Raw genomic sequence first — 20,369 nt, 5'->3', positions numbered from 1 at the left:
TCAGTTATAAGAAAGTTTATTACTTTAAAAATTGTAAAAATTAAAAATATAAATACTTACTTAATGGTCCAGGCTTTTTGTTTGGTAATGGTTCTTTAGTTCTGAACAATTATTGGTTTTGTAATTATCAAATATTAGGTATCAAAAATGTATTTTTTCTTATCAATATGGGTATTTTTAAAACCGAAGCTTTTCTATAATTAGGGCCTGTAAACGTACAACCACCCGTCCGTACGTCAGTAAGCTCATGTTAATAATTTGGGCATGTTAGATTTGCCCTAGCGAATTTAAACTTTAAATGATAATTTCTGAAACAATTATGTTCGATTTGGAAAGCGTAGCAACTCTATAAGCGTCCCAAATATGTTCGTACGTCCATTAAAAACATGATGATTTTTAAACTTTTTTTTATCTTTTTTTTGTAAGAACTTATGTTTTTGCTAATATCATCCAATTTATATTTTTTTAATATTTATTAATTTACAAAACTAACAAAGTCCTGCCTCAAAATTCTGGCGGTTTCCTTGCTTCTTCTCAATATCGGTGTCATGTCAATGCTTTTATCCTCGGGAAATAGTCGACACAACTCTTGGGCAACTCTAAACAATAATAGTTATTTATCTCATCTTATTATAGACAGATTTCCGCGGATATTATAATAAAAAGTAAGAATAAAACCAGTTTTGTTCGCCCCGAGGGACCGAAGGCCTAGGTTAACAAAACTGGTATTAATCTTATGTATTTTATTTTGATATTTGTGGAAAATTGTCTGAAATACAATGCTATACTTGATTTTTTGGTATCGCGCAGAGTCGGTTCAAATCCAGTGGATATTAATCGGTTTCGAAGCCGTAATAGAAAACATTTCAATGTTTGATTGCTGTTGTGTTGTTGATGGTGTATAAAAAGGAGACATATTAACAGGGATCTTAGGGGATAAGACATAATAACGATAAATTAGTAGGTATACATCCCTTATGATGATAAACAAAATTATCCCTTCTGTAAATTGAAAATATTGTTGAAAAGTTGAACTAACCAATAAGAATTGACAGGAGTACCCAAAGTTAAAGTTTTTAAGCCAACGAATGAGAAACAGGTTTTTAAGGTCTGGGCTCCAGTGTTAGTTACAATTCAATGTCCCCTTCCTCCCTGCAATTAACATAAACTCAGAGCCATACTTGGCAATATTAATTTCAAGACCAATATCTAGAAGTCAACCCGCGACCGTGGCTCAACACGTAGCGCATCCGCTCGTCGTCGGGAAGGTGATAGGTTCGAATCTCGGTCCGACACCGCGTCATAACTAAAGACGTTAAAAATGGTTCCCACTGCTACTATGTCAGATGCGCGACGTAAATAATTAGAGTGGGGGGAATGCCTTGGCCCAAAACAGGCGCAACTCGCTACCATGCACAGTTGGGACTTCTCAGACAAAGGTCGTGCATCTCAGAGAGTTGGTTGTCTGATGGGTGAATGGACGCTTTACAACGCAATCATAAGTATTGTATGTATGTTTCAAGGTGCGTGGAGAAAGGTCTAGTACCCGAAGCGACACCTAGCCCCCTAGAGTCTTTAACTCTTAATATCTAGAAGTCCCTTTTTCTTATTCTCTTTCAAGTCCATGCCGCAGCTACTCTATATAACTTACTTCGGCTCAATCTCCTGTCCATCGCGACCAATTTTGACGGGTTTCCCCTCGTTCCAGGGATTATAGAGATGCTGAACTTTCTGAAAACTCAACTCGGTTTTGCACACCCAATCAATCTAAAAAAATAAGTAGTCAATAAACCTTAGTACCTACCTAGGTCATTTGTTTAAACTGCAGATTTTTAGGTCTTGAATGAAAATAAATAATGCGCTTCATGGTAATTTATCTTTATAAAAAAAACCAGAAAATAGTTTAGACTACTAATTAAAGTAAAAGAATAAAGGGTGACAGCAGGGGTTAAATAACTACATGTTCACGGGGTTGACCTGAGTGCCGATTTTCAACTGGGTCTTTTATCAGCTAATAACGTCGAAAACATTAACACAGCCAAGTCGCTAGAAAAAAGCAAAAGCAAAAGAAGGGGCGTCGTAGCTCAGTGGTAACGCACTGAGTTACGGTGATGAGAGTTTGAGTTCTAGTCCCCGTGTGGAAACTTGAATTTCTCAGTTGAATACATTCACGCAACTTCCCCTGGTTGTGTAAGAAGGGGATTATTAAGTAAGTTTGGATACTTAATAGTCAAGTACATAGTATCAGTACTACCCTTATCCCAAGCTCCTCTGCGGAGAGCGTCTTTCATTACGGTGACTTAATTTGGGACACCTGCCATACTCGGCGAGGGTGAGGTAATAATGAGTAGCTCTCATGAGATAGCGGGTCAAGTCATAATGTGCTTGAACGTGGAGCTTGATAGCCCTAGTGGCTATATAAAAGTGTCTCAGCCTACTCCATGACTACTTAGGCTAAGAGACTATGGCTAATCAATCAATCAAAAAAAGCAAAAGGAAATTTAATATCAGACGAAAAAAGGTCCCCTGAAACCAGGTTTGTCTTGGTTATAAATCTATACTTATCCATTTAATCACAAATAGTGAAGGAAGCAAGGCTTTATAGAGCACGCGCTGCGTGCTAAAAATATCCCCAATCAAAGATGAAACTAAATCTTACATGAAAAACTCCGCCTAGCGCCCTAGCACTAAGGCCTGGTGGTAAATTCCAAGGAATTTTGGGTCCATCACGTTTAGCCTCTCCCTGCAGACGGGCTAGTCCACAAAATCGTCCAGATTCCTAGAAATTGAAACAAAAATATATTTTTCTGTTGAATTTATCAACCTATGAAACATTAGAACATTAATAATTAAAAATGTAAAAGGTATAAATTTCATGTTCATGAGAGCATTTAATTGATATGTAATTTGCTTCAGTGCTCAATTAGTAAACAAGGATGACAACATCCATAAAAGCGAAGCACTGAAACGGTAGGACAAACGGACATTAACGCTTGTATAGTGTCTGAACTGAATAATCAGAATATAGAAGTATAAGAGTCGAAGCAAAATTATAAGTAAATTTGTTGAAAAACTGCTTGATACAGGATAATGTTTATGGACATACTTACATTTTTAGGACTTGATTATAGAGTTGCTTCGCTTATAATAATGTTCTTTGTTGTTCCAGGAATCAATATACCAAAAATCAGATCAAACGGATAAAAAAGATCACATAAAAAATTTGTTGTTAAAAAAGTAGAAGAATAAACATGTTTAAAATGGACGTACAGACATTCTGGTAATGATTATAGAGTTGCTACGCTTTCTAAATCGTACCTAACTACTACAGGAATCATCATGCAAAGTTTGAAATCGATAGGACAATTCTAACATGCCTAAATTAACGAATAAAAGCTATCTATCTCGGACGGACGGACGGACGTACGGACGGACCGACCCTAATTATAGAAAAGCTTCGCTTTTAAAAAGGTTTGACAGCATGCTCTCAAATCTTAAAATTCATTTAACTATCCGAGGAAAACTGTCTGTAATGCAATGCTATTAACAACTTACTTTAACACTGAATAATAGCAGAACATTCCTACACTCCCCATATGCCATGTTGTACTTGGTTTCATTTGTGCTCGGGGTACTCCATACACCTCGGGTCTACAATATAAATGGATATATTATTATTTGGATCTAATATCAGATTTTTATGTTCTATAATAAAGTGAACTCTGTACACTATGGTCTATTTAAGGGGTTTAGTGGAAATTTGGTATAGCTTTAATCAAATTTAAATATTTACACTTCTACCAGTCCGAATTCATTAAAATAAAAAGTTATGAGTAATATATTACATTAGGCAACTTTTTAAAGTTGGTCATGTATAGGTGCGTGCACAGGAATGTGATTGGGGGGTAACCAAAAAGGGGTGATTTTTAAAATATAATTTTTGTTACTACTCTGTTATTTTTAAAGATAATTGAACCAAATTTTTAACCTGATTCAATTACTACCCTAGATAAACGATTATTAATAAATAATAGGGATTTCCCGCCGAAATCGCCGTCTACCGCCGAATTCCGCCGTGTTATTTGCTACCTCATTTGGCTGTTTGGAGTCAATAAAAAAAGTGATATATTTAAATAAAAGTATTATAAAACACCTTTTACTATCCACTTACAACTGCTTTTTAATATTTATAATTTATTTAAGAGAGGTTAGGTCGTTTTAAACTTAAAGGAAATGAATATTGAGACTGGATAATCGAGCTTCCCATTAAAGATATTGATTATTTTTTTTTGTAAAGTATCTTATGTGTATTTTTCTACTTGTATAGTTTACCATTAAAAATATCTATTTAAATTTAGTACTGTCCCTCAAGGGCCTACAGTGGCCAACACCGCCACCCCCCCCCCCCTCTTTCTACTACCAAACCAGAAGTTAAAATTTTACTGTTTTTAAAGGTTTTATAGTTTAAAAGGAAAAAAGTATTCTCATAACTGACCAAAATATTTTTTTGTATCTATGCCCCCCCCCCTCCCCCCCCCCTCCTATCTAACCAAAAATAAGATAACCATCATAAAATTGATATCAAACAAAATTTAATTCATTTTAGAACAGTAAGAAAAAACCGGTAGACCAAGTAATAGACTAAAACAGTATTTGCCAGCTAAATCATAACATATCTTACAAAAAAAAAGACAGAAGAAACGAACACATTTAGTCTTCGAAATCTTAATGTTCTTACAGACAGATGAGGGGACCAAGTGAACTAAAGAGTAGATGCTTGTTGGTGAGTTTAACGATCACCAAAAAATCAGCTTTCTTACAAAATAAAACTGCTTAGTAGATTAAATATTCCCTACAGATATCTTATGTCTGTAAGAGAATTAACAACAGTCCGACGGACCAAATAAATCTTACAGTAGATGGTTGTTTGTACAGATAATGTTCATAAAAAGATTTTCTTTCAACCGTCTTGAGTCGTAGCAAAGAAATTCACGATGTTTACATATCGATTCATACAGACTGACGGACTTTGCGAATTTGAAAGTAGCTACGCTACTACAAAATTCACTTTTGCACTTTCCTTTTAAGGACTAGAGTTGCAAACACCTTCCCTAAACACTAAAATCAAAAAAGAAATGACCTATATGCAATAAATGTTTTGTTTTTTAAAATCTGCGGGCGGCGGCTTTTTTTGCGGGAAATGCGGGTAAGTCGCGGTTTTCCTTTAAAATTATTGTTCCTCTAGTAATTACTGATTAATTTTAAAAAGTTTTACTCAATTATCTTTAATAGTAATGGAATAACAGAGAAATTAAGATTGCTGTTATGGTTTGTAATTCCCCCCCCCCCCTCAAATTTAGGTTTTACAGGCAATTTTCAGATTAAAAATTTTTAAAGTTGCGCTACCGACCCCACTCTGGAAACTTCACTTAAAGTTGTATTATATTCTCAAAATTTAGAATCATATATGGTTTGGTATGGGGTCGGTAGCGCAACTAGGAGTAAAATGAGAAAAACTAATTTTTTTTGCTAAATTTTTCAGTAAAAAAATGACGAAAATTTTTTCATAAATTTACTTTCAAAGCATAAAATTAACACTTTTAAGGTAAAATATATAATAAAAATGTTTTTATTTATTGATTTGGTATATATATTTGTAAAGAATATGAACGAAATTAGTTTTTAATAGATATTTATGCAAAAAAAAATTATTTTTCATATCTAGGTAGAAAATAAAAAGTAGATTTTTGACCTTCAAAAAATATTGATTTGACCCAACTTTGAAGTAAAAAAAAACTTAGTTCCAAACGTTATTTTTTCTTTTCCTTGTCCATTATGCATGGGCTGGGGTATGTAAATCAATAATATCTAGTTAAAATAAGAAAATTTGATCATGACTTTTTTGCCAAATTTCCACCCTTAGACCGTTGTGCTGTAGTAAGCTAAAATAACGATCTCCCCCTTATCCCCCTTCTTTACCCCACCCCCTCCACTACTACTGGATAAACAGCCAGACCAATAAAGGAGAGGGGAAATCGCGCCCTAAATTGAGGACAATTTTTTTCCTGTCGTAATGTCCAAGTATTTTCTTTATCCATTATCATATTACAATTTTTATTTAGAATACAAAAAACAACTTCGAAAGGATTGCCGTTTCAATATCCTTACATATAAGTAACAGGATGTGTGTTTGTGTGTGTCTGCTTGAGTGTAATGAAGCATCTTGCCAAACGTAGAACCGATATGATTCTCCTTTAATAAATGTAGTCTCTAATGGTACCTGGGAAGGTCAAAAAATATTGAAGGGAATAAATTGACATTATAATAATGAGCTGAGCAATCCCCCCCCCCCCCCCGAAAAAATGTCCACGCAGCCGCTTGTCTTCAACAATAACGTACCTAGACAATTTTTTTTAAAAAATCTCACCTTCGCAAGTTCAACATTTTCCAAATTGTTTGATTTCACCAAAAAGAATCGAGTATCCCTGAATAAATAAGAATTCATATAATAATAGTAATAGGATGTAATGACTGTCTGTCTGTAGAAAAAGATCTCGGTAGCTGTTGAGCATTATAATTTAGATTCTTATAGGTACAGGAAGTTCTTTTTCTTTCAAAACTAAAATTAAAGTGGGGGGCTGACTTCCACCACCCCTCTTCAATTTCATTGTCCCTAGTATAAAAAGTAAAAGTTGTATCGTTATCAGGGCTATGAAAATGTTAAACAGAAGAGTACTTATATAACCCCCCCCCCCCCCTCCCCCAAGTATGAAGATAAAAAATTATTCGTCCGACTATTTTCATATCTTATAAAACTTAACTATGAAGGTTTAACTAGTATACTAACTAGCCTTCGTCGATATAACCTTTTTAAATACGTACCTAAACAGATAGTTTAATTTTGTGTTGTAATCATAATTCTTGCTTCCTCTCTTCTTCCCATCTTTATCATCACTTGGCTCCTAAAAAAATGAAAATAAGAAACATCTAAACTTAAGAAACCCCCAAAAGGTTTGTATAATTATATCCATTTTAAGTACCCAGCACACTTTAAGCATTATTTTGCAATCATGGTACATTTTGTGAAGTTTTATTATTGCACAAAGTTTTCGGAGTGTAGATACTTTACAACATAAGTTCGTATGTATTTTAGTATCTTTAAATTTTTTTATATCTAACATAGGTACCACCAAGTGAATCATCACATTTGAAAACTAAAATTCCATTATGGCCTAGAAACCGACTAATTGGATTATAACCGGTATTCAGCTATACTAAAAAATCGTGTATAGCATCGTATTACTGATAATTTTTCACAAATAATCGAGTAGTATCAAAGACAGCTTCTTCTGGATATTAAAATAAAAATCATAAAAATAATACCAGACTTGTAATTTTTCTTTTTAATATCCGGGAAAAGCTGTCTAAAATACATTGCGATAAATAACTATTCCTCCCCCAACTTACCTCTTTAACTTCTGGTGGAGTAGGTGTGCTTGCAGGGGCAGTGATTGGTGACGGTTTCCTTGCAGCGGGCTTTGTGTCTACTTTCTTTGATTTGGTTTCAACCTAACAATAAAGATTTCATCAAATAAAATGCTATCTAAAGTGAAACAATATACCTACCATTACCTAGGTACTGCATTACAGAATTAAATATTTTTTTGGGAAGGGGGGTCATTTTTTGGGATTTTTATTGAAAAAAATAGTTTTAAACCTTCCCAGGATCTAGAAGAAGCTACAATTGTAAAGCAGACCATATGGGTTTAGCGGTTAGCAAGATCCTTCGTTACAGACAGACAGTAGTCTGACACAGGGGTGTATATTCTGCACAAGATTTATTTTTTTTCCCCTGCTACAAATTTTTTTATTTTTCTTCCCCCCCCCCCCCCCCCTCCTAGTTTTTTCTTACCAAGTAGGGGGAAAATGGAAAAATATTTAAAGAACACTATATTTTATTTATTTTATCCCTCCTACCACACATTTTTAAACGTTTTTTTACCAAGGAGGGGGGGAGATGGAAAAAATGTTTTCAGTTTTCTTAATTTTTACATTTTTTTTCCCTCCAACCACTTATTTTTTATTTCCCCCCCCCCCCCCTGAGCAGGGGATCCCATGTAGAATATACACCCCTGATCTGACATCCTGTTACTTTTATATAAGGATATATAAAAGTGATCGAACAGCTACGCCGTTAAAATCCGGATGAAATAAGTTCACCTTAGTTTCTGAATCTGTGTTTTTCTCCACTTTAATCTTTTTGGTGGGGCTAGACTCAGTTTTGGAATCACCATTGGACGCTGTGTCATTCCCATTTTCACTTTCACCTAAAGAAAAGATGCATTAATACCAAGGAGGGAGGGACAGGGGAATGGAATGTAAAGGGGGGGGGGGGGTTAATGCAACCATCTCATAATCAATGTATAAATGGCACTTAAAATTCGAATTTCGATCTGAAATTTTGCATGATTAATCCTTGGTAGGTCTATTTTCCCTAAATCGAACAAAAAGTTGAAAACTTTTTGAAACATATTTTTACTTTAAATCGTGTGAAATGATACAAAAAAAACATTTTTAGATTTCTAGTACCAGCAACTACCGGCTATAACCGTTTGAAAACTTTTGGAGCAGCAAAGAGTATTATGTTGAGATAGGTTTCGTGATGATTTACCTAGAAAATAGCCTAAAAATGGCCAAACGGCTGAGCCGCCAGTCGTTAGCCTTTACTTTTCCAACTTTTTGTTCGATTTAGGGAAAATAGACCTAACCAAGGCCGGATTACTCATGCAAAATTCCAGATCGAAATTCGAATTCTAAGTGCCATTTATACATTGATTACGAGATGGTTGCATTGCCCCCCCCCCCCCTCCTTTTTTTTCAAGCACTCACTATCATTCGCTAGATTAAAACTTTGGGTACTTAAAAGGTTAATTGGTTTGTTTAAACTAGAAGTGTCCTAACCTTTTAACAAATATTTTTTATCTACATGAGAACTTTTATCATCATACAATGTATTTCAGGACATGCATAAAATAATCGTCTATTGTCATAAACTTTAAAAAAAATCATCTTAATTTTTAGCCAAAACTGAAAATTACAAAAATCAAAACGAAAAGGTTTGGAATCAGCAAAACTACTCTATATATAAAACAAACCTGCCAGCTGTTCGTCCTCTGTGTCACTAATGTCAGAAACTGCTTCATCCTTGCCGTTTTCATTACCTTAATTGCATAAAATGAATGCTTTATCTCAACTATTTGCTGATATATTTTTATAATATACAATAATTAAAGGGGTAGTTTCACGAAATGCATTTGAACTTAATTTAGTGAACTGCATATTTAATCCTGGTTAAATGGTTAAACTACATTTATATGGCATGACATATATCCATCAAGGGGCAATGTATTTTATATTTTAATTTGATAAACACATGTTTAATTCTTTATTGGTAAATTTTTTTTAATTTCTTACTTTTATCATTGGGTTCATCATGATTTTCATCCTTCAATTGGTCATTCTCGTCCTCTGATATGTCCTGACAGGCCATGGATTTATTTACTCAATATTACACAACTAACAAAACAAGGATGACAACATCCATGAAAGCGAAGCTCTGAAATCAAACGGTAGAACAAACAAACATGAACATGTTTTTTAACTGGACGTACAGACTTTCTGGTAACGATTCTAGAGCTGCTACGCTCTCTAAATTGTCCTAACTGTTACAGGATTCAGCATACCAAGTTGTAAATCCATAGGACAATTCTAATATGCATAACAGAACGAATCAGCGAAACTATATAATATTTTTTCTTTGCATTTCTTATTTACTAAGTATATTTGCGATTACTTTTATTTAATGAAATCTTCCAATTTTTGACATGTACAAAACGGCCTGCTTAATTGCTTCAAGATCCATGTCAGATCTATATAGGAAATAAATGTCTATAAACGAGCTCAAGTTTTCCAAAGAATATATAATTAAAACTCATAGTGCTCCAATAATCCATAATAAACTCTCATTGCCCAGAACGATAAGACCCATTATTTTACTTTATTAAAAATAAATTCATTTTTTTCATTTCATGTTGCTATTTACCTTATATTGAGGTATTTAATTTCTAATCATAAAAAAGAAAATTTAAATTTATAATATGATAAATTTAAGAAAACTATGTTTTAAAAGAATTCGATTGTGGCGACATTTTGTGTGTTCAAATATTAAACTAAAATTGTAATCATCATCATTAACCCTTTGGTGATGGTAATGTAAAGAAAAAAATATAATTTAAAAAAATCTTTTAAAAATCATTTAAATTATTAAATATTTACTTTCTTTTAGATAGTAATGCCGGGTGAGGAAAATAGATTTATTGAGAAATAGATATGCATATAGAAAACTAGCCAATAGGGAGATAATTATATCGAGCCAACTCTAGTTTTTTATATTAGGTACATTCTGATTAGTGATGGCAATCCGTCGAATTTTTGGGCCGGATTCGGATTCCGGATTCTTAAAAGAATCCGTTAAAAAAATGGCGGATTCCTTGCAGTTCCGGATTCTTATTTTTGGCGGATTCCGGATTCGGATACCGGATTCTAGCAGTATTTTTAAAGGCTTTTAAAAAAATTAAGTGCTACATATGTCCTAAAAATTAATGTTCTTGGTGTTCTCTATAATTCACTTCCGAGAATCGAACCAGATTTTAAAAAAAATTATATGTAATGATGATAATCTTTTCCTTCAAAAAGTGAGAGTTGAAAGAAAAAACTTAAGACGCTAATTTTAGCATACCAATTAAGAATCCGGAATCCGCTATTAAAAAACGGATTCTGGATCCAGATTCGGATTCCAAAATTGGCCAAAAAATTGGGCGGATTCCGGATTGCCAACCCTAATTCTGATATAAAGAATTTTAATAGAGAGCCACGCTGGAAGCTTTCAGTTGTCTCAGCTTCTAATTAAGAGTGAGCATAATATATTAAATAAGAAACTTTAATCTAGAAAATATTTAATAAACACTTATCGAATTTCCAATTAATCCAAGTTAATATAAATTCATTCCTCGTGTTCATCACCGGAGATATCTTCATGGTCTCCGCCCCCATCTTTCTCATCTTCATCCTGAACATGAAACTAAGTATTAGGAAGTGTGTCCTTAGTATTAGAATGTCTCGGTGCTTAATATTATATTTGTCGGACACACCTACATCCTACTACTTTTGCAGATAAGATAATTTAATACAAATTGAGCTAAGATATAAAAGTGAGGTCAAATTAAAAAGTGTGAAAGACAAACTTATTGGAGAACCCATGGGCAATAAAAGATAAAAAAGCATCAAAATATTATTGAATTACTGGAAACGGTAAGAAATAAATGCAATTTGAAAATAGAAAATAAAGCTCCACCTGCATTTCGTGATCAGCATCCTCAAACTTTTCATCTCCTGTAAAAATAGAAACAAGTTAAAAGGGATATTTCCACAAATGAGATTTAAGGATATGAATGAATATGCGAAGTAAGGTATTTTTGCACTTTACAGGGTTTTTGGCATCACAGTTGCTTGTGCTTTATAGTAGTGTTTATGCAGCCACTAAGGGGGGGGTTTTAAATGCAACCATCTCGTAATCAATGTATAAATGGCACTTAGAATTCGAATTTTGATCTGAAATTTTGCATGAGTAATCCTTGGTAGGTCTATTTTCCCTAAATCGAACAAAAAGTTAAAAAAGTAACGGCTAACGGCTCAGCCGTTTAGCCGTTTTTTAGCTATTTTTAGGGCAAATCTGTCATTAATTACGTAGAAATCAACTTTTTGAAACACATTTTTGCTTTAAATCATGTGAAATGATAAAAAAAACATTTTTTAGATTTCTAGTACCAGCAACTACCGGCTAGAACCGTTTGAAAACGTTTTGGAGCGGAAAAAAGCATTATGTGGAGAGAGGTTTCGTGACTTATTTCTCTTGTAAATACCCAACAAATGTCTACACGGCAGAGCCGCCAGCCGTTAGCCGCTACTTTTCCAACTTTTTCTTCGATTTAGGGAAAATAGACCTACCAAGGATCACTCATGCAAAATTTCAGATAAAAATTCGAATTCTAAGTGCCATTTATACATTGATTACGAGATGGTTGCATTAACCCCCCCCCCCCCCTTTATGAAATAAAAACACTTTTTGTACATTTTGGACTAATTCAGTAAGTTAAACGGGGTTTGCTTTTAACTTTTCCACAATTAAAAAGAACAAGGTAATTTTCAGATGAGGTAGGTAATGAGTTTGAGTCTCAGTCAAATATGTGTTATTAATTAAGAAAAAATAACGACTCTACTATGTCGTACACGTGTTGTTAACACGAGTGCATGTTATACCTTGGCGACTAAAAAGGTGCAAGTTATTAACATTCACTTTAACGACTTTCAGACAAATGTGAAATAATCAAAAGTTTAGATGTCTAAATCTACATGCACATAATAAGAACATTACCTAATGGACAAATAAGCTTAAAGTTGTTGATTTCAAAAAAAGCAAATTGAATTTCTTCACACCTTTTCAATACAAGTGAAATCCTACCTTTGGAAGCAAGTAAATCATCTAGAATATCCTCATCCTTGTCATCTGTTTCGTCAAGAAGAGATTCATTTTGGTTTTCATTGCCATCTTCATCCTCACTCCCAGAGGATTCCTGATGTACATCATGAAAAATATTGTAAAGCAAGCAACAGTGGTTTGGTTTTATAAAATAACTTAATAATTATTTCTTTCATCGTATTATAAACCGCTTTCCGCGGATATAGAATGTACAATTATAAGATTAAAACCAGTTTTTTAGCCCCGTGGTGCCGAAGGCACTGGCTAAAAAACTGGTTATAATCTTATGATTGTACATTTCTATATTCGTAGAAAGCTGGATATAATACGATGCTAGACATAGTTTTTTCGTATGGATGAGAACCGGTTCCTATCCACCGGATTCGAATGAATACGAGAAAATTATTTTCTTTAATAAAAAGTTTTATTATCGTGTCGTATTATAGACAGCTTTACGCGGATATTAAAATGAAATATTATAATATTAAAACCAGTTTTGTCAGGCCCGAGGGCCCAATTGCAAAGCTGGTAGGTATAATTTTTATTTTAATATTCATTGAAAATTGTCTGTTATACGATGCTATACATGATTTTTCAGTATTGCTATGAAAATGAGTTATAATCCATCGGATATTAATCGGTTTCGATGCTATACTGAAATACGATTTATGATAATTTTGAATGGAAATGGAATAAAGTAACTTACAGTAAAAAATACGAAAATAACAAAATCTAAAAAGGATAAAAAGGAAGGAGGGGGGGGGGGGAGGCACATAAGCAATATTTTAAAACAAACCTACAAAAAAAGCAAAAATAAACGAAGCTGTCTAATATAAAAAATCTATTGTACAACAATATTTTTGTGGCCTGCCTCAAAGTTGAGATCCTCTTCTCCACTCAACAGATCATTTTCTTCCTCTTGCTCAATAACAGTTTTTTCCTCGGGTGCAGCAACAGCTACGTCAGTTTTATCAACTTCTTCACTCATGGCGGCTAAGTGAAGTTCAGCACTGTATAATGATCTTGATCATAGAGGAGTTTCCTTTCAACCTTGGGAGGAGGAGCAGTATTTTGAGGATATTTTCAGGCGATTCTTGGAAGAATTTGATAAGTCAGCGAGACAGCCAATTCCCTACCGGTTCTAGGAAACTGATCCAGGTACAAATGATGGGTTGAACTACAGAGATCACAAAACTGAAATGTTCACAAATGCTTTATCTTCTGCGTGCCAGTATGCTTTGATTTTAATTCAATCAAATCACACACTGAGATTGCATTTTTATGCTTCTATAAAGCAGGCTATGGCATTAATTATGCCATTATTTTTGATGACAATTGATGAACATTTTGCTAGCAATTTAAGCTTTCATTTGCTTTTGCTAAGCTAACACAGCAACCCTGAAAATCTTATTTGAATAAAAAAGAAAAAAAGAAACTAAAAGAAAAGAAAAATATAACCTTAATTCTCCAACCAATCCAGCATAGTAACCATAAAATGTTCTTTGAATTATAATAATCACTCCATTTATTAAAAGTTCTTTTTAATTTGCACATTATTCTCTTGGTAGAGATTTTTAATGGTTTACAAACCATTGACTTATTTAGAAAGGCATCCATAATAGCATGGTCCATTTTGGAGCCTTTCATTTTATCACATTTAATAAATTAAAGTCCACAAATTTGATTACCTTTTAATTACCATGAATCAGATATATATTTAACATTGAAAGACCTTTTAAGTCTATATTTATTTTTAATCTTAAGCTAACAACTAGAGAGAGGGACACAGTTTTTTTTGTATAAATTTCACAACTGTGTCGTTTTATTTATAAAGATTAAACAATAATGTCCATTAAGTAAGTGATCAATAATTGATAGGATAATTGAGTGGTAGGATTATCAACTATTGAATTTTCTACAAAACATTACAACATGCAGATCACACACACTTTTATACCCATAACTTTTATCAAATTGGTGTATAGATGGATGGCTGTATGCGTAATGTGTATACTAACGTCAGCTGTTGGTAATTTCTGACAATATACACTTTTACAAACACATACCTATATACATCGAGGTGGATACACCAACTTTGGGAACGCAAATAAAAGTTCTTATTATTTGTATTCACTTTATGTATGAGTGTGTGTGTGTGTGTACATGTGTCTTTGCTAGTTTAGCAAGTCCCCATCACACACACAGCAAGTTAGAGAGGGAGTAGTACGCCCAAGAGGTACTGAAAATTTAAAGTTAGTTCCTGAAAGCTTTTTTTTACAGATATCTTAAAATAAACCCAGGTAGAATTTTTCTTTTTAGATCTTTTTCTCAAATATAAGGAAGAAAAGTATACTGAAAAATAAATAAGAACATGGTAGGTACTCGAGATGATTTTTGCATAAAAATACAATAACTCCATTTATTTTACAGAATACTTTATATTGCCTTTTAGGAAATATAACCCTAAAATAACAAATGTGCTTTTAGAACAAAAATAAAAATATACCTAAGTAACGGCATTTTAAAAATTTAAAAGTTTTTTTTCCAGTACAAACCTGTTTGTTATAATAAAGTAAGAAAATATAAAATGCTTTGAGAGACTAGGTAATAAACAAAAATTAGGGGTAATTGGAGATCTAATGATAACCTTAAAATTGTTTAAAAATTAAAATTTACCTATTGTTTGACAGGAAATCAATCAGTTCTCAGTCCCCTAAAAATGTAATTCTATTGTCGATCATCGTACATATGTTTTGTATTCATTTCAGCTCTGAATACAAAAATAATTTAGAAAATGAGCTTTATTATATATTTATACTGGTGGATTTATGCATTTATGGACCCTGTATTAGAATTCGTAGGATATGACAAAAAAATAGAATAAAACCATCTTTAAACTTAAATTTCACAATAAGATAGCCTTTAATCACCCCAAGACCATAGATACCCTAAAATAAGAACATAATCATCTCAACAGTTATCAAGATCTTAAGCTTCAAACAAACTAAACATTTACTTGTTTAAAAACTTTATATATAACTAGCGGCTAAGCCCCTAACATCTAGGGGCTCTATATACGAAGAGATATGGAATGGCAGGAAAAAGTCTAAAACCATACTCTGACTTATTTATTTATTAAAAATAAGTAGCCTAAAACCATCTCAGGACCTATAAGAAGGTTCACTGAAAAGGCGAACCATTTCGCGGTTCAGCGGTTAGCGATATCCTTCGGTACAGACAAATAAAGCTTACTACTTTTTTGAGATTAATTCTAGCGTTCGATCCAGCCCATAGCATCTATATGCATGGGCTCTATATTCAAAGAATCTGGAAATTTATAGCAGAAAAATAGCCTAAAACCATCCAAAGGCTTAAATATCCTAAAATACTCTTTTAGCGCGCGGTCAAATGGATATTAAATCCAAAACAAAATCATAAAAATTCACTGTAAATTTAAAAAATTAGAACAGAAATGTTTAAAAATATATTTACCTGGACTTTAGAATTAAGAAACCAATTCTAAGATAATTTAGTTGACAACCATAAAATTGTTATTCTATTTTATCTGAAACAATGCAATATAAATAATTTAATGCTATAAAAAGTTGCGATTACTTAAAATTTAATAAAAAGCGCTAAAAACGCAAAAATAACTACAAAACAGCGCTTATTTACATTTTTATATCTTAAATGGACGAGGCATCTGCAAGAAGAAATGAAACAAAGGCAGGTAGCACTTTCTCGGCCGCACCTCCCTCACCCCCCCCCCCTCTCTCTCCTCTCTCTCTCCCCCCTTAAATGATAACAGGGTTAACAACGTTTTCTTTACATTTAAATATTTAAGACAGAGCAACCGACTTTTGTTATAATTTCTTTATTTATAAACAAAAATCTAAAATTGTGAAGAAAAATAAGAATGTAAATATTCTTTTAAATAATTTACTTCTTATAAATTTCATTTACAATAATAACATTAATAAATTGCCAAGATATTTTGATAGATTGCTTTTACTAATTATATACAATGAATAAATCAGAAAATAATAAATTGAAACTTTAAATTCATATTTTTTGTCTTATTTTTCTTCAATATTTATTTGTCATAGAAAATGGTAATTTAAAAAAAATGGATTTAATAGTGTGCCCAAGCTAATAGTCTTTTAAACTTTTAGCAAGCATTTTTTTCTTTTTGGGGGGGGGTTGAGGGTTTCTCCACCATCAATATATATCTTAAAAAATAAACCTAACCAAAATAAGGATGACAACATCCATAAAAGCGAAGCACTGAAACTGTAGGACAAACAGACATTAACACTTATATAGTGTCAAAACTGAATAATCAGAATATGAATGTATAACAGTTGAAGCAAAATTGTAAGTGTAAATTTGTTGAAAAACTGCTTGATACAGGATAATGTTTATGGACATACTTACATTTTTAGGACTTGATTATAGAGTTGCTTCGCTTGAAACATTATACTTTGTTGTCCCAGGAATAAACATAACAGCTAACTACTAAAGGAATCACCATGCAAAGTTTGAAATCGATAGGACAATTCTAACATGCCTAAATTAACTTAAAAAGCTATCTGTTTGTGACGGACGTACAGACCGACCCTAATTATAGAAAAGCTTCGCTTTTAAAAATGTAACGTTTGTAGATGAACCTCACACCTCTTTGAAAGGAACCGTTAAAGGGCGAATATAGGTTCGATATGATATGAGCTTATATCAAAGGTGCCATTACATACTTTTAGAATATCTATGCCAAATTTAAAAATTCAAAAAAATCCTTAAGTAGATTTTGCAATTTTCTGATTCAATTGAACATATAATAAATGAGAATGCCGACAAAATCGTTTATTTTAGCCCTTTACAAGACTTTTTTTTGACTATTTTGCTTAAGTTTGATTGACTATTACATTGGCACGCACCTTAAAAGATAATTTAAATGTTTATTATTTTAGATTAAATACTATTTTATTTCATTTTTAAAAAGCATAAAAATAATTTGCGTAGAAGGGCGTCAGGACTATTGACTAGGGTAAATAATACGTCTTAAAGTTTATTTTCTGTACAAAGATCTTTGATTAATTCATGATGATATAAACAACCCTTAATTACGCATTTTCCACACACACACACACGGCCACAAAAAAACAGGGATTTGAAATCATTCTTCCTCCAAGAAAATTTTATTGATTATTTATTTTTTATTTTTTACATTATTTGATGTTTTTTTAACTTTTAAATATTTTACTTTATATATTTTGTATGAAGGTAGAAGGAGGGTATATTTACCCCTGATTAATTCCCGAAACCTTTTTCTCATTTATTTGTACTGCAAAATAACAACAGTATTTAGGCAAACTCTACACGCATCCTGTTGTGAATATTGGTATTTGAATATGTTAGGGAACCACTCCTCTGACGTCACAAATTAGCCCAATTGGCTAGGTTTTTAGCTATAATGGCCTTATCCAATGGAATATCTTTATTTGCTTGAGTTATTCATAATGTATATACTTGCACCTTTGATATTAGCTCATATCATATCCAACCTATATTCGCCCTTTAATGTAAAGAATAGAAATATGCAACAAATGTCACCTTCGGTTCGCACGTCACTGCTTGCAGCTCACATTCAGTGGCGTGCGAACCGAAGGGGGCATTTGGGGCAATCGCCCCCCCCCCCTAGCGACCAAAACGCCCCCCCCCCTAGCCACCGCCCCCCCTGCCCCCCCCCCCTAAATGTTGAAAAATGCCCATTTTGTCCCCCCCTGGTCAACAAAAATGCCCCTTTTTGCCCCCTACCCTACAAAAAGCAAAACTATCCCAGTTTCAAAAAAAAGATCAAGAAATATTCAAAAAAAAAAATTTTGCGCTTCGCGCCAAACAGACAGTTACTATTCATTACCCTTACCAAATTTTTTAATTAGTGTTGAAATTAGGTTATAATCTTTTTTCACTGAACATAACAAACCAGGTAATAGGAAGTATTTTATTTTGTATAATATAAACTTTTTACCAAAGAAATTTTGTACATCCCCAATGATGATACACAAAATTACCCCTTATATAGATTACAATTAGTGGATGAAATGTATAGAAACTCGACTTAATTAACCAACCAATCAAAATTCCATTAAAGTCCCCAAAGTTGTTGAGCCAACAAATAAGAAATATATGAAATATTGGGGACTAGTGTAATAAACCTCCCTGCATATTTGAAGAAAAAAATTTGCGCTTCGCGCCCTTCCAAATGGTTTCTGCTTTTTATCACATTGTATATTTTGTTTTTATTTCTATAAAAACATGTGTAAACAACAAATATTTACTCAAAAAGTTATTTTATATAAAAAAGAAACAGCGTTGATATTTATCTAAGCCTTTTTCTCAACACTGTAAGTCTGTCTAAATGAATAACTATATATGATGTCATATTATTTTCAGGATAAGTTTATCATTTTTTTTGTGTACATACCCTTACAAAAAGACATGTTTTTTTATGGTAATTTTAATTAAAAACCCTTAAAACTAACTACACTCTATACTCCTAACTTTATAAAATACGCCACTCTTGTTGTCTTTAATTGATTTTAGTTCAAAAGGGGAGTAAATATTTTTAGGTGCGCTTCACGCACCGCCCTTATAAATCCTTGGAAACACCACTTAATCAAAAATTAACAGAGTTTTAAAGTGCCATTTAAAGAGGGTAGGATATGTTGATATAACTTTTTAGCTTCTCTATAATTTACTATGGCTGTCAGTACGTAATGCTAAGGGGGAAATGTGATTTTTTCAACTGCAATTAAAGATAGAAGGCTAAAACTTAATGTTAACATTCCCATCATTATGGAGTATAATTAACTATTAAAAATTCATGGAGGTCAGACTGCTTTTCAGGACGTTTTTGGCTATTTTTGTATCTTTTAAATTTCGGGTAAAGTACCTTTTGAGACATTGCCTCTTAACCCATTAGTGCCGAGCGCCACTTTTATGGACCGATCGAGCTGAAAATCTCAGGGAAGCTTTATAATGGTAAAAACGGAATTCCATTTTTTTTGTTTTGCTCTAGTGGCGTGCACAGGAAAGTTGCAATAAAACCCGGTTCGGCGCGAGTAAAAAAACCTTGCGGCATTAATAACCGTTTTTGGCGTTTTTTGGTGCTTTCCCCCGGGATTAAAGCCCGTTTGCGACCTAAATACCCGGTTATTTGGCCCAAAAAATTAAAAATGTAATTTTTGAACGCCCAAAGTGAGATGAACACTTTTTAAAACTACGATACGATCCGTAATTGAAAACTACATAACCTCATGTAATTGATAGAGCTACAACTAACATACAAAACAATTTATATCACATTTAAGATTTTGGCTATAGGTACCACCCCTTTTTGGTTAATAAACCCGGTTTTTGTTGTTGTTGTAAAAAAGATCTATTAGTAAAACCGGGTAATGAAAATTTCAGACTTTCCCCCCATATGCCGAGCCGGGTCTATATAGAACGTAAAAAAACGATAAAAAAATCATATAAAAAATAATAATTTGAATAAAACGAATTCACAAATGAATGTAAATGCCAATAAACTTTAAATTTCACGAAAAAAATCACTAACTTTACTTCATAAACAAAAAAGTTAGGAGGGGTATTTTAAAATCACCTTGTTTTTCTTGGTTTTCAAATTTTGTTGAGCTATACCGGCAAACGGAAGTAAGCAAATCTGCCTGCTCCAGGGGGAAATGAAAACCAGGGTAGTAGAGGGGGGATT

The 20,369-nt window shown here is 33.0% G+C and overlaps 1 protein-coding gene across 1 annotated transcript in view; it reads right to left on the bottom strand.

Annotated features, from left to right (window-relative positions):
- Positions 1-16,166, bottom strand: part of Ythdc1 (YTH domain containing 1) — a 30,895-nt gene extending 14,729 nt beyond the window's left edge. Inside the window, exons 1-17 of the mRNA XM_080179758.1 lie at positions 16,091-16,166; positions 15,275-15,311; positions 13,470-13,792; positions 12,581-12,692; positions 11,414-11,451; positions 11,071-11,128; positions 9,475-9,540; positions 9,156-9,221; positions 8,221-8,327; positions 7,468-7,569; positions 6,883-6,962; positions 6,428-6,485; positions 3,556-3,651; positions 2,660-2,779; positions 1,652-1,767; positions 504-599; positions 61-101 (exon numbers count right to left, since the gene is read on the bottom strand). Coding sequence (XP_080035884.1) covers positions 61-101; positions 504-599; positions 1,652-1,767; positions 2,660-2,779; positions 3,556-3,651; positions 6,428-6,485; positions 6,883-6,962; positions 7,468-7,569; positions 8,221-8,327; positions 9,156-9,221; positions 9,475-9,540; positions 11,071-11,128; positions 11,414-11,451; positions 12,581-12,692; positions 13,470-13,586 — 1,273 coding nt within the window. The 5' untranslated portion in view covers positions 13,587-13,792; positions 15,275-15,311; positions 16,091-16,166. The remainder of the gene's footprint in view (positions 1-60; positions 102-503; positions 600-1,651; positions 1,768-2,659; positions 2,780-3,555; positions 3,652-6,427; positions 6,486-6,882; positions 6,963-7,467; positions 7,570-8,220; positions 8,328-9,155; positions 9,222-9,474; positions 9,541-11,070; positions 11,129-11,413; positions 11,452-12,580; positions 12,693-13,469; positions 13,793-15,274; positions 15,312-16,090) is intronic.
- Between the last annotated feature and the right edge of the window lie 4,203 nt (positions 16,167-20,369).

Source organism: Acartia tonsa, chromosome 12, assembly GCF_053477335.1.
Source record: "Acartia tonsa isolate MP-2025a chromosome 12, ASM5347733v1, whole genome shotgun sequence".
Taxonomy (NCBI): Eukaryota; Metazoa; Arthropoda; class Copepoda; order Calanoida; family Acartiidae; genus Acartia; species Acartia tonsa.
The sequence above is the reverse complement of the archived record's forward strand: the minus strand, read 5'-3'. Positions and strand labels throughout refer to the sequence as shown.